Source organism: Lagopus muta, chromosome 5 (genome assembly GCF_023343835.1).
Source record: "Lagopus muta isolate bLagMut1 chromosome 5, bLagMut1 primary, whole genome shotgun sequence".
Lineage (NCBI taxonomy): Eukaryota > Metazoa > Chordata > Aves > Galliformes > Phasianidae > Lagopus > Lagopus muta.
Window position 1 is genome coordinate 62,571,791 of NC_064437.1, and position 25,694 is coordinate 62,597,484.

The 25,694-nt window shown below is 50.0% G+C and overlaps 1 protein-coding gene across 2 annotated transcripts in view; it reads right to left on the bottom strand.

Moving 5' to 3' along the window:
• Positions 1–1,054: 1,054 nt before the first annotated feature.
• Positions 1,055–25,694, bottom strand: part of FAM53B (family with sequence similarity 53 member B) — a 37,921-nt gene continuing 13,281 nt past the window's right edge. For both annotated transcript variants that reach the window (XM_048946394.1, XM_048946393.1), the window contains 3 exons: positions 24,263–24,314; positions 16,308–17,035; positions 1,055–3,259 (listed from right to left, as the gene is read on the bottom strand). In XM_048946394.1, coding sequence (XP_048802351.1) covers positions 2,933–3,259; positions 16,308–17,035; positions 24,263–24,314 — 1,107 coding nt within the window. In that variant the 3' untranslated portion in view covers positions 1,055–2,932. The remainder of the gene's footprint in view (positions 3,260–16,307; positions 17,036–24,262; positions 24,315–25,694) is intronic.

Sequence of the window (25,694 nt, forward strand, 5' to 3'; positions counted from 1 at the left end):
ATGAGCTCTCCTACCACCACGAGAGCTCCGACCCACAGCGGCGCGTGGGAGCACAGAGAGGCGAGACGCCGGCCGGGCCGAGGGCTATGGAACCAGGAAGCTTTATTTACACAGTAAAAGTAACAAGCAATTTCCTGAGACTGAGCTGCTCTAGTGCAATCAAGTCATGGAGAGGGGACAGGTCAGCAGTCTTCTTGCCCACCCCGGGGCCACCTGCAATGGCCCGGGCACACACATAACCTCTGCGCTTGTGCAGTGTGCAGAGACGTTGCAACGACAGGGCAGAGCTTCAGAAGGCTTTTTGTTGTTGTTGCCGTATTTCTTTCTTGTTGTGGTTTTTTTTTTTGTTGATTTTTTTTTTTTGGCCATCCTCTTCTTTTGATTTCTTCCACATCGAAAACATAAAACTCCGTAAAGCACTGCTACAATCCTAGAATATCCTACATCAGTCTGTTATCCTGTTCAGCCAGGAGCTTTGAAACAAAGCACTGAAAACACAACTGTATTGGCCAAGGAGGCTATGCTATAACGTGAAAAAATTACAATCTATGTTACAAACACTTCTTCCCATCTTTTTGTCCAAGATGTAATCTTCCTTAGAACAGGCTCGAAACACGTGCGTGTGTTACCGGTGCTAAGCGTTTCTCTATCCAAACCCTTTATTTCCTTAATGCTGCAATCTTATTGCTGATGCCACGGCCTGCTGTCATCCTGAAGCTGTCGGATTGGGTCAAGCCTTCAACAAGCCACGGGCATCTTCACAACCACAAGCCTGCGAGCTGCAAGCAAAGGCCTCCACCTGCACTGCAGTACCACGTTCTGACAGGGCTTTGCTGCAGGGGTCCCCAGGGAGGTCCTCTAACAACCAGTGGAGCCCTGGGAGCCCCTGGGCTGCAATGGATCTCACGGAACTCGCACCGCATCTAACTACAATCAACAGGATGTCCCCTGGATCTGAGGCACGTACTATATTATATTTAATATTTTTAATTTTTTTTTATTTATATATATATTTATATATATATAAATCCACAACTGTTTTACCTCTACAGAGAGAGAGATTTTTTTTTCTTTCTTTTTTTTTTTTTTTTTAAGTAAGGCTTTGTCAAACTGAAAACAAGTACATGAAATCATATGAAACCAACAGAGAAACACCCAACAGAACACCACTGTGGCCTACAAACCGTCACTGCAGTCTGTGTCTAAGCTAATGTGCCCGGTATAAGGCCATTACTCATTGGAGAAGCATCTTTAGTAAGGCAAACGGGTTGTGCTGTATGTAAACTGTATGCTACGTCTGTGTCAGGTACAGCCGGCGGCCGCTCGGTCACCGTCCTACTGCATGGGGTGAGCATGTCCTAGGTAGCAGCCCTTGGAGGGAGAAAAGAGCCCTTGTTACAGCCCCACGTGTGCATAGGCAAGCGTGCCCTGAGCTCTGCGGGAGCCCGGGGCTGTTATGGGGGTTTGGGACATCAGGAAGACTCAAAGCCAAAATGTGGTTGCATTGCTCCTGGGGATACGGGCCGGCAGACGCCACGTCCCAAAGGCCCTTGACTCGTAGAGCGCTGGGCTGTGGGCCTCCCACGAGGGGTGTGCAGCCAGCGTGGGTTGTTTTCAACAACACATTGAGAGACACTCGAACAGAGATGGAGGATTCCCCAACAGGAGAAGGCCCCGGCACCGCTCTGCAGGGAGCTGAGCTGACCGCGGCCACGAGCAGACGTAAAGCTATGAGTGGATGGGATGGGGGAACGCCCAAAACCCCGCAGGAAAAGTGCAGTAACATAACAGCAGGGATCGGTAAACCTGCGTCGGCTGCTCTCAGCCTCTTCTGGCTTGCAGACTCCCAATGGGGTGTTGGACCCCTGCTGAAGGGGTTGGGATCCATTGGGATCAATCACTTCATTTTCCCTTTGTGCTTTTGCAGAACTTGGGAAATAACCCCAAGGAACCTGCAGAAGACGCTGGAAGCCGCCCGTACGGCTTTCCAAGAGATTTAAACAAAAGGGGACAAAAAAATAAGGATGTGTCCTTCTAAACCAGTTAGCAAGCAGACAGCTTATTTCATGGAGGAGCGTATCTCGTACAAACGTCATGGTCACCGCTTTATCTGTGCTTCAACAAGGCACAGCGAGAGGAAAAGCTTTCAGTGCTGCTACCTGAATTTTCAGCATTTTGACAGCTTACTTTTGTCAAGTAATCCTATGGCACTGGACAGGGATCCACTTCACAGTCAGAGCAAAAAGAGTGCGGCAGCCACGCAATGGTTGGCGAGGGGCCGAGCGCTGCTGGATCCTCATCAGGAAAAGGAGAATTAAGAATCTGTATAAAAAAAATGATCCAGCTCTTACCATCAATAACTTGCAGCAAAAATTGTGGTTTCCATCTGATGGCACTGCCAGGGGCTGGAGGATCAGCGTGGGCTCTGGGCATTGCAGCTGCCCCACCACCAGCCCGGCCCTACCGCCACACGGTTGGCAAATCTCAGCTGACCTTCTCTTTCTTCCCCCAATTTTCCAGTCCTCCCCGGGGGTGGTTTATTTTTCCTCTTGCTTTCCAAACAACCACATGTGTGAAATGGAAGCCATGGCTGGATCCATCAGCCGCCATCCTACATTTGCAGAAGTTGTTTTCTCACTGATGGATGAGCGTTGTTTGGTGATCCCCATCCCTCTGGTCTCCAAGTTCTGACAGGCGGTTTTCCCAAATTAGCTGATATCCGGCTACAGTAGTTACAAAGAGTTTCAAGATTTACACACACACACGCACACACACACAAAATTGCTCTAAATACCTGATGAAATTTTGGCAAAGCTGCTTCATCCCCTCCAGCTGGCAGGGGGACGCAGGCAGCACAGCACAACCCACGCTGACCCCCAGGGGACCCTTCCCCACCGGAGCCCCAGACCCCAGCACGCTGAGCCCCGCATCCTCAGTTGTTTTCAATCTGCTCGATGTCTATTTCTCCATCCAGCTGGAAGGGGCTCTGGGTGCCCGCCCCACCGCCCTGCCACGGGGTCCCATCCTCCTCCTTCCCACCACCCTCATCGGACTCCTCACAGGACAGGTCGTCCCGGCTCGCCCCACGCTCCTCGCCCCGTGTGCGTGGCTCTGGCACTGGGGTGCAGGCGGGGGTCCTGCCCGGCATCACCTCCGGGGAGTGGGGAGCTGTGGTCCATGGTTGGGTGGTGGGGAGCCGCTGAGTGTTGTCCTCTGCCGCGTTGCTAAGGCTGCTAAGGCTGTTGAAGGTCTGGCGGTTCTATGGAAGGAAGGGGAGAGAGGAGCTAAGATGGGTGCAGGGTGTAAAGGATCAACAAAAACCACTTTGTGGCTTTCTGTGGTCAGATCCTTGGGCGTTCTGTGCTCCTTCCAGAAGGCAAATCTCTGTGCTGTTTCCAAGGCTTTCGTTTGAGAGCCCGGGCCAACCCAAAGCTGGAGGACAGAGAGGGCTGCTGCTGCCTGCTGGGGACATCCCGCTACCCAAAGATCAGCCTTGCTCCCAACATCCTGATCCATGATACCAGCAAAATGCAGCACACTTGCCTGAGGCTTTTAATTCTCATGTACTTTTCATATCCAGGTAAGCTGGGAGTAACTACTAAAACAACTTACCCCAGACTCTAAATGAAGCTAAATCATCCCTTGTTGTATCTCCTGAGAAACTCAGGCTGAAATCGCAGCTACTTTGCACTCCAGTTACTTGCCTCATAATCAACAGGTGCTGCACTAATGAAGCACAGCGTACAAGAAGCCACTGCAAAGACTAGATGGACTAGATGACCCTGAAAGTCTCTCCCAGCTCAAAGAATTCTATGATTCTGTGACTCTAAGATAAGGGTTGCTCCCTCTCATCAGTGCCATCTGTGGCTCTCACCCATCACAGGTACGCAGCCCCAGCTCATCCCTTCCCTGTTTTTAACACAACCTTGTCATTCCATCTGCTCTGCCTTGCAGGGGCTGAGTGTACAACAGTTTCAAGCAGAGATCTGCAAGCTATGGTTAATGGACAACATGTAATTAACACAGAACTTGCGGGAGGCCTGAGGACACATGAGAAGTATTTTCTAAGTACCTCAGAAAAATTCGCAAGCGTGTTTCCAAAAGTGATTTAGGCACTTGAAAGCCTAAGTCTCCTGAAAGTCAACAGCACTCTCAGAAGAGCAAATCCCTTCCACAAACAAAGCCCTGGCACTCAAGGAACATTTATTTCCATTTGTTTCCAAGCTTGGACACAATTCAGAGAAGAGTCGTGAATGCAGTGAAAATGAAGCATCAAAGTCCTCTGTACTGGCCAAAGAGAGAAGCTTAGTGCAAGGTGGTGCAAGCCCTCCTGGCATCAGCACCATGCAGAGCCTCTCCTCCATCCCTGCTAACCTCAGGGCTCCTATGAACCTCTCCCAAAGCTGCCTGCTAACACCAGCTCAGAAGAGGAAGTTAGGCTTCTGCAGCAGTCCAGAGGTCTGAGGAGCATTCAAAGCAACCCCTGAGGGAGAGGAAGAAAATGAGATGTTAAAGAAAGAAAGCACCTGAAAAGTTGTTTACGAAAATAAGGAGTTCTTGACAACTTAAAATGAGCTGCAAAGCTGGAATCCACTGTCACCAGCCAATCACCAGAGCAAAGACCTTATGGCATGGCTCAGACTGTGTAGGGATGCTCCACAGCACTCCCCATCAGGCAGGGAGCAGATGAACAGCTAAAGGTTCCAAGAAAGAGCCCAAAGCAAATTCCATCCACAGTGATTGTCCTACACAGGGCCACCAAGGACAACAGGTCAACCAGCAACAGCCCTACCTGCTCCTGCAGTCACTTGAATTCTCTCTTCCAGTTTTTACAGGGGACCTGGGGGGAAAGGAGCTGCAGGAAGGGACTCACCTCCTACATTTAACCTTTTCCATAGGTTTTGGTGCAAGTTTCCATAGGTTTTCCCTCCCTCCCCCCTTGCTGCCTGCATGCCTAGCAGCCAGGGATGCAGTCTGAATTCTGGCAGCCCCCGCAGCGAGAAAGCTGGAGAAATTCCTCGGGAACATTTCTTCGTAACACTCTTCCCCTCATAAAATAAGGGCCTGTGAGTTTTTCCCCGAAACACATCTCCCTCAAATAAGGAGATCCCGGTGCATATGCTAGAATAAATATTAGCACGACCGTGATCCCCGTGGCGAAACGCTTGGAACGGCTTTTGCACAAACACCTTCTTTTCCACCCTGCCAGGTTATTGCTGCAATTTTCCCAGTGAAGGTGCAACGCTACGAGCTGTCAGCGATCCCAGCCCTACCTACTGAGCTGTCATCACCTCCCATTAGCACAGTGCGCTCCAGTTTCTTCAGAATGCTGCAGACAACCTGGGCTGAGAAGGGAGTGGAGGAGCTCAGGGGACCAGCGCCAGCCTCCTCAGCCCCGCCATGCTTTTGTGGAACAAAGCTAGGGGCACCTCGCTGCCCTGCTCTGTTTTAAGCCACTCTCTGAGCCTGTTGCTGTGGGGTACCTTCACCCAGAGCCTTGATGGCTATCTATCTGCTGCTTCGATCTCTTGTAGGATGGCAAAGTGCGACGTGGCACCGGCATCCTGCACGTCCCATGCTTGTGCTGCCAAAGAGAACATCCATTGCTTCAGACTGAGAAATGGGTTTCCTGCCACGATTCAGATCAGGAATATACACAACACTCAGATTCAATACTCGACCAGTTCTTCTCCGACTCCATTCCTAAGCTGATCTCCCCAGGGCTGACTTTATGGAGAGCTGCCATCTGCCTCCCCAAGGGGCTGAGCCATGCCAAGCCCAGCCTTCAAAACCAACACCGCCATCGGGGCTGCAAAGCCATCACCAGCACCGCCTGTGCCAGAGAGAGCTCCTGGTGATGGATGAAGTGTCAGGGGAGAAACGGCCAAAATACCGGAGGAAAAAAAACACAGCGGGCAGTTATAGGTAGATGAAATGCAAACAGCTCTGTACATCCGGAGCTGGGCTATAGGCAGTTGTGTGTCAGGGAGCTCAAACCCATCCACTATTTTTTTTTTTTGCGATGCATCTATCGAGGCATTGAGATGGTGGTGGGCAGAGCTCCAGCTGTGCCGTGTTGCAGGCATGGGATGGCCAGCAGGGCAAGGGAAAGAAGCGGAAGCAAGTTTCCATTCCAAGGAGCTGGCCATCCCTCAGACATTACTGAGCTGTGAGATTTGCTTCGTTCCCCAGCAATGAGTCTGTTTGGAGGCACCCAGCTCTTCGTGTGCTCAAACAGGCCTAGGAGAGCCAGTAGGAGGGCGTTCAGTGCTCATTACCAAAACCACAAGCAATCATGTATGCCAGCTTCAAAGCAAACCGGTACAAAATGCAAAGGCAGCCTGCACAGCTCTGTTGCTCTATTATAGCCTTGTTTATCCCTCAAGCCCCTCTGGCCAGATACTTATCTGGGTTGGAGACAAGGAGATGCTGGAAAACAAACCTACAAGAAGAACCAACAGCCGTCCTGGAGGGTGCTGAAATTCCAGCTGCACCGAAGGCAGCACCAAAACTCTGTGAGCCCACCCCCACCCACGGCAGCTTCTGGGGGCTCGAGGTGCTCCCACTTCCACAACACAGGCTAATATTAAACAATCAGATGCTGCATGCATGTTGGAACTGCCCTCTGAGAGAGGTTCTTGCTGGTAGGGATGGCTCTGGATGGCTGATTGTCTGCCTTTGTTTTCCACCCAGCTACTTGCCCTGTTACCTGTGTTGCAAAACAGCGATTCACTTTTTGCAGCCACCCTGCATGTATTTTGTCAGCATCCAGGCGGCTGTGACAACACACCTGGCAGGGATGAGTGCAGGATGTCACAGTTTGCTTCCCAACCTCTCATTTTATGACAGACACCAGCATTTCAGTGTTTGTGCGGATGCTGCACTGAAATTCCACAGCTTTAGCATTTAATTTTGCTTTTATTCTGCTTGGTGTGTAAAACAGCTTTCACAAGCATGCTGAGAAATATCTATTATCCTACCGGGTTGCTTCACACCACATTAATAGACCAAAAATAAAGAAAAAAAGGGGAGTTTGATTAAGCCTTGAATATTAATACTGCCTTTGAGAGTGGTTTCACTGGTAGCTTTACTCTCACATTGGAGCTCTGTAACTGCCCCAGCCGTAGTGTGGGTTTGTAATGGGTTTTCACAAATGGCAACCTGAGCCCATGGCATGGAACTGGGTGGGCTTCAAGGTCTCTTCCAACCCAACCATTCTGTGATTCCATGACTCTATGAGATGCTGCTGTAGGAGCTGTCAGTGGGAATGCTCTGCTGCTACAGAGCCCCTAGGAAGTGCTAGAGAGGTGCAATCCCAAAATCCAGGAGGGATGAGCACAGCTATGCCTGGGATCAGAGCAGTGCTGCTGCCCAGGGATCACCCACCTCATGCGCAGCAGCCTCAGCGAAGCCTCCCAGCTTCATATCCATTCATAACAATAATTGGAGGAAATCTTCACTTCCTGCCAAGAACAAATATTTTCCCTAGCAGATACTGAACGCTTCAGTATGAGCTGGAGAGATCCACTCACTTGGGTCATTGTGCAACCCTACCAGCCATGAGCTGGTAATAAAGATGTGTGTCTTTATTCCCAGTTGCTCACCGTGCCCATGGCTCCATCCCACATACGGCAGAGCAGAGCTGAAATGTACACAGCTACACACAGTTTGGAAGTGGTGGCTTTCCCATGCAGCCCCTCCAGCTTCTCCTCTGCTTGGCAGGAACCCCGAGGCTGTGCTGTGCTTCAATCCATACCCTCAAAGCCACAGGAAGGCAGGTGACTGCTAATATCAAAGCATCACCTGGCTTCCCCTCCTCTTTAAAACCAGCTTCCATTTCCTCATTACCTTCCTGGCTCTGCCAGCTCCTGTTGATACCTCAGCATCGGAGTGGGTGAGGGTCAAGATGGACCAACGGGGTCCTTTGGCTGCAGGGCAATGCTTGCACGAGGGCAAATGTGAGCACCAGTGAAAAAAGAGCTTCCTTGGCCCTTGCCTGTATAAAAGGAAGCTGTGGAAAATGGTTTGAGAAAGCAGAACATTTTCCAAGTGAGTCAACACGGCTATGTCCAATACTATATTTTGCACAGTCACGTACTGTAGAGGCAGCGTCTGCCAAAAAATCAGCGCAGTGGAGCAAAACTGAAGAGGAGGGTGATGGGCTCGTTTCTGTTCCCGACATGGCCCTGAGCCAGAGCCATCGAGACCATCACAAAGCTCGGCCCATTCCCTGCCCAGCTGGGACCCAGGGATGCCCTCACTGGGACAGGACCTACAATGACACGTGGCTGCACAGGGGTTTGACACCACGCAATGTGCTGCACACCAGTAGCAGGTGGTAACTTACTGTCAGTGCCAGCTGTCTCAGGACCACGATGGGAGGCCCTGCAGATGAAGCAGGCACTGCTTTGTGGACACAGTCCCTATTTCGGGTGAGTTCTGAGCATCTTTCCTTTGAAAAGAAAAGCGAGCTGCTCTCCTGTTTTACTCAGCTCTCTTTCCTGCAGTGCTTCTGGAGAGTTTTGCAGGAAAGAAATTCCCTCAGAACTGTTCTGACCATCACTTCTAAAACTCTGCAGTGAATAAATATTTTTTACAATAACACCCGTTGCCCAGGAGGCCACTGCCACGCTTCCTCATGCCTGGAGGAGCCGTTGTGACAGCTGTGCTGGGCTTGGCCACAGCTCCAGCTTCTCTTTCATGCCCTGCCACGTGCTGCCCTGCTCTACCAGCCTCACCTCCTCCCTGAGCACTGTCAGCAACCCCTGCTACGAGATGTGATGAATGAAGCTTCTCAGAGGGACACGGGAGAGGAACCTGGCTGCTGTTTGCAAATCCCATCACCGCATCATTCATCAGAAATGAGGAAAGGATGGGCAAGCCGGGTTTTTTTGTTTTTTTTCTTTCCAAACAGCACAAGCAACTGCTTTTGGCCATCAGCACTGAGCTTGTCAGTGCATCAGGAGCTGGCAGTGCCCTGGCCCTTGTACCACCGCAGCAAGGAGCAGACACAGCATCAAATAAGCATGGAGATGGTGACCTCTCCAGCTGTGGGACCTTCCTTGGCTTTTGCACCTTTGCAGATTCCATTGCCAGAGTGGTTGTTTTTTTCCGCAATCCTCTCTCTGCTGCAAAGACTTCAGCAAACAGGAGCTCAGAGCCTGTGGTGGAAATGCAAAGTCACAGACTAAAGCAGTGATGGAGCACCTGGTGGGAAGGCAGGGCCAACCCAGGTCAGCTCAGGTGCATGCAATACAGCTGAGTGACCAGAAGGGCTGGAGCCAGGATCCACCCTTTCCCAGATCTCATTTAAGGGTTGGCAGTGGAAAGGAGGGTATCTCTTGCAAGAGATCCCTGCCTACCTGAGGCCTTCCAAAGGTAGTAAGTACCTTTTTTTCCCCCTTTGTTTCTGTGTCCACAACTGCTGTATTTGGGCTTGTCTTCATTTGCTGTAGCCAAAGACTTTACCACCCTGCTATTATCACTATACTTTCCATCACATTATAGAGCTACAGGATTACACACCAGGTTGGGCTCAGCAAAGCAAATGGACCTGAGGTCAGCGCCAGCCTCTGTGGGTGCTGTGAGGTTCCTATCACGAACGTGGAGGTCTCCAGAAAGATTCAAGAGGCCCAGGGTGGGCTGGGGATCAGGCACTGTGTTGCATGAAAGCCGTTTGTTAGGACCGAGCACAGCGCAAGCCTGGATAGCAGGGGTTAAACCAGGCATGTGATGCATCAGATGTGGGCATTTGGGACACAATTGGATTTTGTGTTTGCTCCAGACAGACACTGCAAAGCTCTGTTTGTGTTTCCAGACCCATCCTCTCATGTGAGAGCAAATGGGTGCAATGCCTGGCCCTTCAGGGACAGAGCTGGCAGTGGGGACAGAGCTGGGCTGCATAAAGCAGTGGGCACAGCCCCTGCTCTGCTGGGACCCTGGGGCCCTGCTCAGCTCAGAGTGCTGCACAAAGAGCCAGGCTGTGCTCTCAGGTCCCTGTGCTACAACCCCAATGTGATGGCAGGGACACCTATGTCCACAAGTACTGCCCACTCCCATGGCAGGATTTCCTATCCACCAGTTCTGTCTGGTGAGTCACAAATTCGTAATTGAAGCAGATGGGATTATTTCTACTGTAAAATCAAAACAGCATATGGAATTACACATTACTATTACTGAAACCTCTGCTGTGCCCCTAAAACAGAGCCTGTCACAACAAACCACCTCCTATAGGCATTTTCTGAGCAGACCAACGTACTGCCCTTACTTCTTACATTAGGAATGTCACAGAATGGTTAAGGTTGGAAAAGACCTCTGATATCCCCAACCCACCCTCACCATGCCCACCAACCACATCCCTCAGTGCCACATCTCCACGTTTTTATGGCGTGAAACTATAAGGGCATTCACAGAGGAGACAGGGATAGCACTGATGCATATGGGGTCCAGTCCAACACCATAACTTCAAAACCATCCATGCTGCATGTACAACAGTCTGACCAAAGCCAAACCCAGCTGGCCTCCAAAGTCTCTGCCCCTCCAAGCCACCTCACTTACATTTGATCCCAAACCGAAGCTCAGTTCCAATGCATTTTTCCACCAAGCCACAAACTGACCTTTCCAGTCTCTCATTCATGTTTACTTAAAAAACACTGGGACTTGGAAGCTGGAACTTCTCTCAAGAAGTTACATCAACATCAAACTATTTCCTGGGACACGACTGGAATCCCAAACCTCCAGTTTTTCACCCTTCATCCTACCTTCGGGCAATATTTGCTGCTCCTCAGAGTAGGTGCTGAGGCGGCCTGAGGTGCTGCCCATCCCATCTAAAAAAAAAGCTGCCACAACTCAAACAGAAAGCCTTACATGGTAATACAGAGAGTTTTACCACTCCAGGAAAGAGATGGGTGGCCGGAGAGGGGAGGACGGAGCAGTTTCCCCCATCCTACAGTTTAAAAATGTTTCCCCGTTCAATAGGAAGACCAGCATAAAATATTTCTAAGCTGTTAACTTCATCTTTGGGAGCCCGTGAGCTCCTTCATCTATTGACCTTCATGGATACGTGCTCTTACTCTTTGATTTGGAGAGGAAACGGGACAGCCTGACTCCCACCTATCACCAACATGAACTTCCAGCTGAAGCTGATTTTAATACTGAAAACTGCTAAGAACCACATGACCACATTTCAAGAGGACCCTCTCGTGAGTACGGGTGCCAATGTCTCCATCCTACAAAAGCACGTGGTCCTTGGAGAAGGGTGAAGTCACCCCATGAATGGCACCATGTGTCTGTAGAGCCAGCAAGCGCTGTGAATAGCCCCATTGTACGTGGCACGAACACACCAGCACCCCTCCAGGACAAGCAGCTTCGGGAACAAGGTCCTTCCAACGCCCTCCTCACCCCAACCTCCTTTCAGGGAGTTGTAGAGAGCAATAAGGTTTCCCCTGTGCCCCCTCCAGGAACAGCTCTCTGTTACTGCATCTGACTGCTGTTGTCACAGAGGTGTCAAGGCACGTACCAGGAAGATGTCAATCTTCCCATGCATGTTGCCCTGGACACGTGGCCATCCCTGCCTTCAGGCCAGGGCTGCGTGCTGCAGGGAGAGCTAAACAAATACATATATACATGTGCCACTTGGAAAAAAAAAACCAACCACCAACAGCTTTAAAAAGGATAGCTGCGTTTGGAAACGTGCTAACACAAATTCACATCTCGTACCAACAGCCGTATCAACATCTTACAAAGCAGGAAGCAGAACGGGCAAGAGACAGCAAGGACCCATTCTGCCATTACTAAGGATGATTTCAGATGCTGATCCAGGGCCGCCGCGATCGCTGCGACAGACGTGTTTCGTCTCCCTTGCCGCTCTCCAGAGCCTGTGTGAAGGAAAGCAATCTGCTCAGCACATACGGCAACACCAGGGCCGGCCCCTGGCTCGGCGCTCTGTGGATGAGTCAAATGGCACAGCATGAATCAACATCTGCGCTGCAGTGAAGCTCTGCAGTGCTGCCCCAAATCCTGCCCATCCGCCAGCCCACAAGACCCTGCAACGTCACCCATCTCCTGCATCTTCTATTGCACCCACCCAAGGCTTTGAGAAAAGGTGCTGGAGAAACCACGCCGCCCATGGAAAAATATGATTCTGACCATTTTGTATCAAAAAGGGTATTTCAAGGACAGTGATTTTCAGGGTTTGGTATCTGCCCAATGCTGATGCCTGTCTGATTTGGTGCTGTACCAGTACATGAGCAGCGTGAGTCCACCTCTCTAAGGAAAATGCAGAAAAAATAGACAAAAACAGGCAACGAGGGCTTTGAGGAATTAAAGGCAATGTTTTTTCCAAGCATTTTCCCTCCCACAAGAACTTTAACATTTAGATCCCTTTCTTAATTAGCCCAGCTATGTGGCCATGTAATTGCTTCCAGGAGCAGCTCACTCCCCTCCTGCCTCAAAGCCTCCTGCCTCAAAGCCTCCTGCCTGGCCCAGGTATCCCTCTTGGTATGAAGAAAGCATTTATTTCAGGTCAAATTATTCTTATTTTGATTATGGTGCCGGGTTTATGGCCTGTAAACACATGTGGTTACCAGCACGAGCAAAGAATTAACTGATGCGCTGCCAGAGCCGGATGCTGATTTGGGAGCCGGGCTCGGTCCCTGGCTCTGCTGGTAGGACTCAGTTTCCCCAGGTGTGAAATGAATGCCTATAAGCCATTTCTACCTCCCCTAAGGCCAGAGAAGAGAAAACGTGCAGCAACGTGGACCCTTGCCATTTTTTCTGCTCTTCATCTCAAATCACCCAACCACTTTCATTGCCTGACAGTCATTAAAAGCTGCCTAAGGGAACACTGATCCCAACACCCAAATCTGCGTGGCTTTCTCAAGCACACTGACCACAGTGTCTCCCAAGAGGAACCAGTTGGTTTTTGTGACATTCCCTTCTTGAGGAGGGCTCCCATACAGTGCCTCACACCCCAAAATCCGGCCCCACCAAAAGCAAGAATGCTCACCATAACCTGCCTCATCTTGCTCCCTGCCAGTCCTCCCACGTGGAGACAGCTTTCGGGTGAAAAGCTTTCCATACCCCAACTAAGCAATGAGGAAAACCCCATCCTTTGCACAGCCCCCAGAACTGCTTTTTCCTAAGTCTGCTTTTGCAACCGATGCAGAGCTGCAGCCCCGCTCCCTCCAACTCAGCAGCCAGCCCTGCGTGGGTCAGACCTGCTCCATGAGGACAGGCACAGGGCCAGCTCCTTGGGCTCTGTGGTGATGGCCACGTTGTTTGTTTGTGCTAGCAACGCATGGGAGGCAGCCAGCAGCAGCCTGGCCACAGAGCTGGCACCGACGGGTGGGAAGGAGGTGCCACCAGCACGGGGGCTTCCTTCCTTGATGGCATCGCTGCTTGAGCAGCGTGAGCCGTCCTGGCAGCAGCACTCCTCTGCTCTGGTGCCGGAGGGCAGCCGGGTAATGCAGGTCATGCAGGCAGTGCTTTTCAGGCTTGGAGGATGTTTTGAGGTAGAGTACAGGAGCCAGAGAAAATACAGCTACTCCTTATGGTTGAGGTTTTCAAGGAACCGAGCTGCACTGAGCCATGTGAGTGATCTGATTTTTGTCATTCTTTGGGCCCTTGCTTGAGTCCAAGGCTACACAAATTATACGTGCACCCAGACTTGGTGTCCAGAGGGAAAGGGAAGCTCCGCAGGCTCAGCCAGAGTCACCCTGCACAAGACCTCCACTGCTTTGCTTCCCAGCTGACAAACACCCACCTTGGTTAAGCTGACAGAGAAGCTCGCTCTGCCCTGAGGCCTCCCAGAACAATTTGATGAGTTAACTCTGCATTTGGAGTCCAGCAACTTCAGGCACATCCAGTGCAAGGGAAATGTGACACGCACATGTGACACCTTTGGGCAAAGGCCTATGAGCACCATTCAGCACCCAGGGACACCCCTGACATCCTCTGCTCAGAGCTCAGACTGCTCTTCAGCTTCACTCCAAGCATCCCAGCTCCCACTGGTCTACGTGTTGGGACCACATAGGGGCATTTCCCGTGGTTTTTCCTGCAGGAAGGGAACAGCTGCTCCCCCTCTGCTCCTCTCACAGCCCCTCACTTACCAAACAGCTGCTGTGGCACTATCAGCATCCTTTCTGTGGCAATTCCATTACCAAACACATTCAGTATGGTGACATATGGCTGCTTTTAGCATCTGCATTATTTCATAACCACAACCCTCTGTCCATGAAGTCCCCATTTCTCTTTTTTTGTTTCACTTTTGCAGCCACGCTTGCAGGATGAGCAAATGCAACCACAGCCTGTGGCAGCCAGTGGCCCAGCTCCCCGTGGTCTGGAGAGGGTTGCAGTGGGCTCCAAATCTTTCATGCAGCTTTAGCACTGCAGCCAGCAGGCACCAAGGTCTGCCATCCTCCAAGAGTGCATCTTAGATTCTTGTGGGTCCTAATTTGGGCATATACCCTGGTGTGGCTCACAAGCCTAGCTGACAGGCTGGGATTTGTTAGATGTCATAGCACTTCTTTTAAAACCTGGGCAGGGCTGGCACCACCAAGACCTGCAGATGATGCCCTGAGCCCTTGGTTGGTCTGCCAGTAGGAGGCCAGGATGGATGTTTTTGGGAGTGCCTCCCCACCTGCCACTCTCCCCAGCCGTTCATTTGCAAATGTTGGCAATTAAAGAGCAGAAAATCACCAAGAGCCTTTGGGAAAAATAATAATTGCATCATAGGCATTTTCAAAGATTTCAGGGGAGGTTCAGTTTCAGGTTATTTATCAACTGTCAGGAGAGGTTCAGGTTGGATATCGGGAAAAGGGAGTGATGGGACACCACTCTCAGACGTTGGGTTTGGGTGGCCCTGTGTGGAGCTGGGGGTTGGACATGATGGTCCTTGTGGGTTCATGCCAACGTGGTGTATTCTATGAAAATAAACTCATTTGTTGCTTTAAGAAGAGACTGAAGCCCACCATGGCTGTGACCTGAAGAGGATGGTCCACACTATTCAGCACAGCCTGCTCTGCATTGACTTCAACAGCCCAAAGCACTCATCCCCAGGAAAACTGCAACAGGACTGGCACATTCTATGAGTTCTGCTCCCTTCTTGTCTGTATTCCTCCTACCAATACCTGAACCTGCAGTTGGTTCCCCTCTGCACTGCCGAAACCATTTCTCACTCATCTCACCGCAGCACAAGCATCACTGTGATGGTAACCACCGTGTGGGCTCTCAAAATAGCTCTGGGAATAAAAATAGTACAGTGTCTTTTATCTCTTCCCTTTGTTCACCACCAACTACTCCAGCAAATGCAGATGGGGCACACGTGCAGTAATCCATCAGCTCATTGGCCTTCACAACTCATTCAACACCTTGGTCTAATCCTGAAAGGTCTTGTGAACATCCCTCCGCTAACAAGCACTGTCAGCTCCCCTTGAAGGTGAGCAGCTCCAATGGCAAGATACCTCGAACATGTTCAACGCTGCACAAACTCCCACCCAGGCCTGTAGGAGATTCTGCCCTGCACTACAGGTGAAGCAACAAGTGGCTGCTCACTGGGAGAGAACTAGAGCGGGGGAGGCACGACAAAAAGTAGATGGCTAAACTGCATTCCATCTCCTCGTCCACGGTGAGAACTTGATGGATAGAACAAAGCGTTCAGAGCCAGCCTGCTGCCAACCACAGTGCTGTGCTGGGTGTGTTTTAGAAACGTTTCCACCAACGCAAGGAAATGAGAGGGCCTTCAGTCATGCCAATTGTAGCTAGTAAAAGGCAGTAACAAGTGTCAGTTGTTTTCACTGCCCGTCCAGCTTATTAGCTAATGAAATAAGCTCAGCATATTAAATGTTACTGGCATGGTTTATCAAAAGATGATTGCAGTGCCATGCATTGTCCTCCGCAATCACCCCAACACGTCATTCTCTGACTCCTTTTATCTGTTAAGCTCTTCTGGAGGAGGAAAAACTAATCACATCCTCCAGCACAAATGAGCTCATTTGAACACCCGTTGAGCTGCCAGGCATGAAATGCCATCAAGTATCACATCCCTGAGGGGGGAACAAATGCGTTTATAGCGCAGGATGATGAGCAGTGAAAACACCAGGATGTTTCTTAGCCTCACCTGATGCAGTGTTACAAACAACACTGGGACACCAATGTTGCACAGATGGAGCAAACCACTGCTTGGAACAAAAGTGCAGCTGCTATAGGTACAAAGCTCTGAGCCTGCTGCTGGGGCGCAGCGTGAGCCGGATCCCCACCACCGCACGTGGCACAGGAAGAGGGAGGCCGTGCCCAGCTCCCAGCCTTACCTGGGTCATCTTGGCCAGGTCCAGCGAGGGCCGCGGCTCCTGTGCATCCTGGGGCCGGCGCCGCTTGACGCCCACCTTCTTGTCGTTGAGGACACAGGGCTGCGAGCGGCTGCGGCACAGCCCACCGGCACGGCGGCCCAGCTGCGGTGTGGAGGCCGGCGTGCTGCTGGCCGAGGGCGGGCCGGGCTCTGAGGAGGAGAAGCGGTCGTGAGAGCAGGACAGGGAGCGCTGCATGTCCGCCCGGCCGCCCTCGGGGCTCCAGGCGTCACCTCCAGCCGCCGATCTCCTCGGCAGGCAGCCCGGACGGTGGTCGCAGGACGAAGCCAGAGGATGGGAGCGGGACGGCAGGCTGAAGCTGGAGCTCCTCTGCATGGTGGCCGAGCCGTTGGAGTAGCGCTGGACGCTCCCCCCGCTGTAACACCGCCTCTTCTCAACCGGCGTCCAGACCTTGGAGCCCAAAGGTCTCCACGATGTCCTGCAGCTGGACATTTCATCCGAGAAAGACAGCGAGCGGCACTGGCGCTTGCTGGGCGGCGCCGATGGGTTGCTGTGAGGATCGCTGAGGCTGAGCTCTTTGATGAGGTTGGTCACCGAGCAGGTGCTGGTGGCTTCCCGTGGCCACAGCGTGCCCTCCTCACCCTTGTCGGCCAGGCAGTCCCAGATGCTGGTGCCCGGCTGCTCGATCTGCAGTGGACATTTCCTGCTGAGGTCTCCCCATCTGTCATTTTCTGGTTCAGAAATGATAAGAACACACACACACCCACAGGCATTAGCGTTAATTAATTCTGCGATTCGCTTTCCACGTGCATAAACAAAGAGCAGCATATGGGACGTTTTGCAGTACAAATTAATTAACGCTCGGAATATGGTTTTCCAAACCGCCAGCACAATGGTTGCTGTGGCATAGATGGAGAGAGAGAGACAAAGCGATAATTGCAGCAGGAGCAAAACTGCTAGAAGATGATAGGAATTTGACTTTGAATATCCAGACTGCACTGGCTAAGGGGCATCCTGCATTATGAAATGACACTTCGTTGTCACATCTCTGGGGTAGATCATGCCTTGGATGCTTTCCTCAGACTCCACAAGCCATGGTTGCCTTAGGGGTGCACAAAAAACCCAAAGTCGGGGCTGCAAACCCAAAGCTGCTGCAACACCGGGCTGAGATGGACCTGGGGGCTTCCCCACAGCAGAGGTTGTGGCCACCACTGTGGGCAGAGAAATGCAGACAGGACATCAGAGCCTACAGGATGTCAAAGCCGTATGCACACTGGGCTGTCCTGCTTGCTGACTGCTGAAACAGCATTGCTCCAGTGAAGTCAATAAAACTTCATCCCCATTAAGGCTCTGAGCACCTCTCCCACAGCCATAGAATCATAGAATGGCTTGGGTTGGAAGGGACATCAAGGATCATGAAGCTCCAACCTCTCTGTCACAGATAAGGCCACCAACCTCCACATTTAATACCAGCCCAGGCTGCCCAGGATCCCATCCAACCTGGCCTTGAACACCTCCAGGGACGGGGCATGCACAGCCTCTCTGGGCAGCCTGTGCCAGCACCTCAGCACTCTCATAGTAAAGAACTTCCCCCTGATATCCAACAGCTACCCAAAGACACCATGTCTAACCGAAATTAGAGCACGTAACAATCTCTATGCTGGCTGATACTGTGTTAGATGCCCACCTCCCATTCTTACCCCCGAAATGGGATTTCCTGCTGCTATGGCCCAGATGCTAATCTCCCGAGTCACCCGTGCTGCTGTGCCCACCAGTTTTGCACATTTTGCACTGATCTTTCAAACCTGCAGGTTTCAGGGGATGGCATGAAGGCATTCATTTTATGAGATGGGCTTTGGGGATCTGCACAAAGCTCTGAGAAACTTGTGGCTCCGAAGTCAACGGGTTCTAACTGCATTCAAAATGTGTATAGCAATGGGTCAAAAGCCACTTCATAGAACCAGAGATTCATGATGGTTGGAAAAGACCTTTAGGATCCCTAAGCCCAACCCCATCCTACCCCCATCGTGCCCAGTGACCACATCCTTCAGTGCCACATCCCCACGGCTGGAACATCTCCATGGACAGTGACCCCACTCCTCCTTGGACAGCCTGTGGCAATGCATAACCACTCTTTCTGAGAAATTTTTCCTAATATCCATGGGGACACGGGGAAACTGCAAAGCAGGCTGCAGCTGCATGCAGAGATCCCAGCGATGACCACGTGAAAAGAGGATTAAGCACGATGATCTCATTCACACACATGGTTCCCTGACTATAAAAGAAGAAAGGAGGACCATCAGGGCTCCTTGTCGCAGGCTGCTGGGGCCAGCAGGGCTCTGTACAAACACGCCGCTGATGCTCAACAGGAAAACCATGGTAGGGCTGCACCACTGGCTGCTGCAATGGAAAAAAGTCATCACCCAACAGACCTTCTCTGGTAACTGTTATTGTTGTCGGGAGGCAAACCGTGCTAGCTAACCGTCGCTGCAAAGTTTCATGTGATCATATCTAAATGGTACAGTATTTTTTAGGGTTGTTTTTTGCGTTTTTTTGGGGTTGGTTTTTTTTTTTTTTCCATTTAGATCAATCAACTCAAAGCCGTGCCCAGCCTGCAGCTGCAGGTACAGCCTGATGGCAGGAAAGATGCCACAGCACAGACCGCTTCCTACCAGGGCCCGCTTCCAGTTGGGAGGTCAGACCTGGGGCCCTGCAAGCTGATACCCCATAAACCCCTTTTGGCTCCTTTCCCCATTTCCCCTTGCCAGCAGCTGCCTGGACACCACCATCCCCCAGCAGCCCTGCGCTGCACCGCGCCGTGCCTTAACCGCTTCTGTCCTCATTTCAAAAAGCACGATGAGAAGTGAGAAATCCGTGCTAAACAATTACATCTATGTTTAGATCTTTATTATTTTCCCCCCCTTATTATGCTGCCAGCAAAGAGATTTCTCGGGTCAGGTCACCAGACAAAAGAAACAGAAATAGAAGCTAATTTTTTATGGCAAGCTGCCACGACCCCCATGCCCAGACGTCACGTTTTACAAAAGGGCCTTGGTAAGCTTGTTCAAGAGGATACAGGATACCTTCCTCTTTCGACATTACTTCTGCACAAACAGCTGTAAAACTTAAAAAAAAAAAAAAAACACCCAAAAAACAAATCACAAAGAAAATTGCAAGCATACTGTTATCCCGAGCGACAACTTTGGGTTATTGTTTGCTTTCCTCCTTTGTGCTCAGCTTGTGCTGAAGGAAACTGGGGCTCTGGCAGGGCAGCTGCCATCCAGGAGATGCTCATGCATGGGGTGCTCCGTTCCCCTGTTGCCCCCCAGGACAAACCACCCATGCAAAGCCCTACAATAACCTAGAATGTGGTCTTTTTCCGAAGCAAAGTGATGCTAACCGAGTAACAAATTGAAAACAGGGATCATCTAAGCATTGAGGGTGTAATTAAAAGACTTGGGAGCCACTTATGAGGAAAAAAAGTCTTTTTCTGCTCAACTTTTTAAGACTAAGATTCACATCCTGAGAGTACTGATAACAATAATTGCAGTGGAATCATTAATACTGCTGCGGTTACGCATGTATTAAGTTTCTTAAATTACAAACCTCAGCTTGGTTTACCCAGAGGCAGCAATTTGTTCCAGGGCAAAATCCATCATGAGAACTCCTCAGTTCAGAAATAAATGGCTTTGCTGGAGATCACTCTTTGCCCATCAGAAAACGATGGGAAGGCATTCACAACCAAGGCATGATGTAGATAGAGCATGTGGGGGCACTCCCCTGCTTAAATGGGTCCTTCTTGGTGGTCAGTGTCCTCAGACAAAACAGCCTGGGCCTCTTACTTATGGATTTTAACTTGAAACTGCAGAACTAAATGCTTCCAGGCCCTTGCTGAATATGCCCATCGATGAAACAAGGATGAATTTATCAGGCTTAAAACACCGCCATCTACTTCTGAACTTCCTCTGGGGCAAAATCCTGGTGTTTCCTCTCACAAGCATACATGTCTGGCACACAGCCTCGAACATCCATCTTTTTCCCTGGGTAACCTCTATCACATCAAACAAGCACACAGGTCCAGGTCACGAGGCTCTCAGAAGCTTTGTTCCACACCCATGGGGACTGGTACCATCCTCAAAGCATCCCTAAGATCTCTGCACCAGCAGCTCTCATCAGATGAAGGCATCCAGGTCACCGTAGGCACATTTCCATGCGTTGAGCTCCACATTTTGCACTGGCCACACAAGAACTTGCCAGCTCCCTTGTCCATGAGCTCCACAAGGGCACGTAACACCTGGAGGGCACTTCTGTGAGGAGAAGCTGAAGGCATTTCGGTTGTCCAGTGTGCAGAAGAGGAGGCAGTGAGGAGAGCTGGCTGTTCTCTGCCGATTCCCAAGTGTGTGAGTGCTCAAGAGGTGTTTGGACAATGCCCTCGCTCTATGCTTTAGCTTCAGTAAGCCCTGAAGCAACCACCACAGCCCTTACAGCGAGATCTGGGCACCAAAACCTGACCACCCGGGCTCCTCACCACAGAGAAAGGCATCAAATCAAAACGCTGACACAACGTTAACTACCACGACACAAATGTGCTGCTGCAATATTTTTACGGCCGCTTTCTATACATAATGCATGATCCTTCTGCTCAAGTTTCCTCTCCGTTCTTTTCCTGTGAAATAATTTACATTCATACATAATTTATTGCAGCAAACTTGTAAAGTGATTACGGGCTTCAATCAACTTTTTTTCCCCCTCCTTTTTGGCAGATAAACTCCATTTGGATCCCAACCCAAACATTTCTCTTCCTTCGGGTGTGCATCCAGTTCCCTTTTTCACATGTTCTTTGCGTCGAACGTTGGTCTCCCACCCTCTGTGCAGCATGGAAAGGCAGTTTGTATTTTCCACTGCCCCCTGTTTACGTTCAAGAGATGATTCCTAAACGTGGAACAAATTCAATGGCTGTAATTAGCTGATGGCAGCGCCACGGAGCCTGACAGCCCTCCTGCTTTCCCATGGCACAACTAAGATTAAAAAAAGACGTGTGGAGCTGTGCTTCAATGGGAAATGCAAACAACAGGCCCATACTTACTGCCTGAGAATGTGCCCAGGTGGCGCGTGCTTGGTGTCAATAGCCATATGACAAGGGCAAAATCCACACAGTTTCAGTAAAAATAAAACATCCCTCATCACCTCTCTCTCACCAGCAGTCACCTAGCTCACTAAACAGTTGGGATGCCAGGTCAAAAATTACTTCTTGCTCTCAGAGAATGTGAGGCTGTGGCTATTGTTACAAATCCACTAAGCTTCTTGCAGAGGGGTGCAAAAGAGTACTGCTTGCTGCTACTGATTGAGATGCCAAGTGCTTCCCACATACCTGCTTAGAGAGGAATCAGGCAATATCACCAGGGCACTGTTAAAATAGTGTACATCTTCCACGACCATCCACCCACAGACAGAAAATTCTCAATGCAGCAAGCCAAAAATAATACCCAAACTTTCTAAAATGCTGGCTGCCTTCTCTAGCACAGCCACTGATACCTTCACAGGGGTGCACAGTGGAGAACGCACGGCAAGAAAAGGAAACAGATCTCCATCTGGTAACAGCACAATTCCTTTACTCCCAGGTGTTTTAAGGGCACATCAAGGAGAAGGGAAAGAGGAAACTGGTTTTGTTTCTCTAAATAGCCCTTTGCTGGGAAAAAGAATCAAGATGAAATGCCTAAAACTACGAATTCAACGGTCTTCTTAGTAATACTGCTATCATCCCACACAGAAATCTAAATATTTAGCTCACCTTGAGAAGTGGAGCAAATATTGCAAATACTGGATCTGACACACCAAGTCTTTAATAAAGCTTACTAATATACTCAGTTTTTTAAAAGTTACAATTGATTTTCGGATCTTCTCAGACTTCAGTACCTTATGAGAGGCTTACATGTAAAAGGTGTGGGTGTCAGTGTGCTCCTTTCCCTCTCAAAGTGGTTCTCAGGACATTTTGCCTGCACTGGTATCAGCAGAGTGCCTTGTGCTGCTGCTGGCGTGCCATACTGAGGCATTTGCCATGTTCATGTTTTGCCTTCTTCATGTTTGGCCCGAGGACACAAATACATGCTTGGGCAATGGGGACAACCCCTGTACCTGGCATCCCCTCTGCTATTGCCAGCCCCAGTGCTCTGGCAGTCGCATTAGACAGGAAGCAAGTGACACTCAAACCAACCTTACGCTGCACACAAGCATGTGCCAGCCCAGGCTAGCTGGGCTTCTTGGTTATGGGGTGCACAGCTGGGGCCTTGGCCAGCTTCTTCCTACCCCTCCCGTAGATATGCATCCCTGGATATCTCACCACATGTGGTGAGATGTGGTGAGAACCCCCAGTGCCCAGGCCTTGCTCTGCTCAGGATATGCTACGTGACCATGCTGATGCTGGCTGGGGACCACTCCAACCTTCCCAGATTCACTCATTTCCATGCTTTTGCTCTCAGCCTGAAATATTCACCCACTGCGCATTCAGCTCCATCATAACCCTGCAACTCTTTTAAAATGCATCAGCAAGTGTCAGCACGGAGTTGGTTTGTGGTCGTGGCCCAAGTTTGAAGACATCAAGAAGAGCGTTTGGGAAAGATGCCTAAAATTAAGCACAAACCAAACAGGGCTCTCTCGCACCCCAGAGACTCACTCCTCTTGACTGGGCATGACAAAGACAATTACATGGTAAGCTGTCGGTCAAGGAGGTGAGATTAGGTTCCCTTGGAAACAGGATAATTTGGCAGCCAAGGAAGACCAGCGCAGCGCTAGGAAGACGCAAACGGCTTTGTAAAAGCTATTAACACCAAGCTGATTTTCAATTAGGCTTAGACTCTTCATATTTGTGGAAGAGCCTGCCAGTGCCATGGCACAAAACAAAACCATCTGATTGGATTTCTTTGTTCCTTACTCGTTTTTGACAGACAGGAGAAAGGGGATGGACTGTTTCTGCCCATTCTTGACTTTGAAGCTTGTGACTTTCATCTGAAAAAAAAATATCAAAACATTTTCCATCTTTTCCCCCCTCCTCCAAACAACTCAAGTATCGGAGAGTTTGGGAAATATCTCCTCTCAATGCATGTGCTCAGCTCCCATTAACGCTAATGAGAGTTGTGTCCACGAAGAAAAGGGGCAGTTGCTTTGTCTGCAAAGCATTGGCTTTCATACCAAGTAGCTTGGCTCAAATTTGACCTACAATTTTAATTGGCATTTGAGACTTCGCCTAGGGACCGGCTCCCCATTTCAAAACCCAAAGAGCACTGTATAGTGACACATCCTCCTGCATTACTGTTTCTCAAGATCCTGGGCTGATGCACCAAAACCCCATCAATTTCAGTAGCCATTCAGCAAGATAGTTGGTAGCAAGCTATGCCAAAAACGGTGTTAAACATCATATATAACAGCTTATGTTATTGTGAAAGGCAAAAAAGATACTTTTGTTGTTGCCTGAGGTCTGTCCATACACACTGTGCCAAAAGGAAGAATATTTTTAGTTATAATACTGATATTTACCATTTCAGCCCACTTTGGAGTGTGCTGAAAACAACCAGAAAAACTTATCATGCAAACAGTCAAGAGCTGTAGTTGAGGGATGGATGCTCGAACACACGAGACACACAGTCTAAGAGCCAAAATGCTCATGATCCCAACTGCATGAATAACTTCAAAGATGCACACAAAGCAGTGGGGAAGGAGACAAGCAATGCACTCAGCACTGTGGGGCAGCAAACCACCCCTGGGCAGGGGCTTCCCATAGTGGGGGCAGTGGGATGGGCAATACTGAACCCCAAGGCACAGGGCATGGGTGGGCTGCATCCCAGGCTTTGCAGGGCAGCATTTTTAGGAGAGGTGCAGAAGATGAGGATGTGTTCCCACGCATTGCCAAGGACCCAGGAGCGCAGATGAAAGAAATACGGGCAGAAGGTTTTGCTACTTACCCATAATGCCACAAGAGAAGAGGGTAGGTCCTTGACTCATCTTTGGAGTGTGCTGAAAACAACCAGAGAAACTATTCACTTCCAGCAGGCTCAATCTATGTGTCAGAAAAAACACCCAGCCCGCATCCTCGGCTCGGGCATCCACAGCCAGACCCCAAGCGTGCGGCCTCATCTCCCAGCCTGCACATCATCCACCTTCCATCCTCCCTCAGACAAACTGAGGTTAACTGCATGATGTAGAGAGTTGCTGTCACGGCCTGAACTTACAAATGATCAGTCCTGCAGCTGTCCCTGCCGGCAGGACCCAAAGCTCTGCAGAACACAAACTGGGAGCTGAGCAGTAGTGAATCAGCAGAGGCTGAAGCCCTTCCACGCTCATGCAGGCCTCCCATCTAGACACAGGGCTGCTTTGTGTTTTGCCTAAACATACAGCGTGTTTCTAAGGCACCCCAGCACTTTTTCTGAGGATTCTGCACTTGGATGGTGCCAACATGCACTAAAAATAGGGGAAAATGCCATTATATGGGCACTAAATAAGCCCAGTTGGCTTTTTATGCTCTTTTTTTTTTTTCCCCAGGAATTTTCCTCTTGACTGTGTGCGACAAATCATCAGACTTCTAAAAATGGGCATGGACAGTTTTATATACAATAAATCAATATGTCATCTGGAGCCACATGCCATTTCAGCTATGTCTGCAAAAACACACTTTCATACTGATCGTCCTTTTGTTATCCCACAAAACATCCACATTCTGCTTCTGAAGTGTCTGTCCTGGCAATTCCATCCCATCTGAACAAGGCTTTACTTCATCTGAGCTCCACATCCATCTGCACCACCATAGTTGCGTTTTATCCACCATTAGGCCACTGCATTTGCACCTTCTCTCCTGATTCCTCTTTAATACATTGCAAATAATAATAATGAAAACAAGATTGTACCAACTGCCGACAAACCAATGAAATCACTTTGTATGCTGCCAATACTGGGCGTAGAGGGATGCAGAGGCAGAAAGCAGGGACTTGTGCAGATGAGGAGATGGGAAATAACGGTAGGTTACATTTTTTGGACCACCTTTTTAGGTGAAATGAAGAGATCTCTTTCTGCCAGGCCCCATCTTATTAAGATGAAGGCAAAATGAATCAGGAGACAAGGATGGCATGCAGCTGTCTCTGAAGAGTGGCCAAAGTGGAACAAACACAGACATGGGACAACCCTAGGAACAGCAGCACACATCTGCATGCCAGCCCCCAGAGCAGCATAGAATCATAGAATCACAAGGTTGGAAAGGATCAAAAAGATCATCCAGTCTAACCATCCCATCACTATTCCTACCACAAAGCAGGCTTTGTTCAGAGACCAAAGTGAATGCCTGCAAACGAGGAAGGAAGAGGAACATCTCCAAATAACACACATCCCATCTTGAGTGCAACT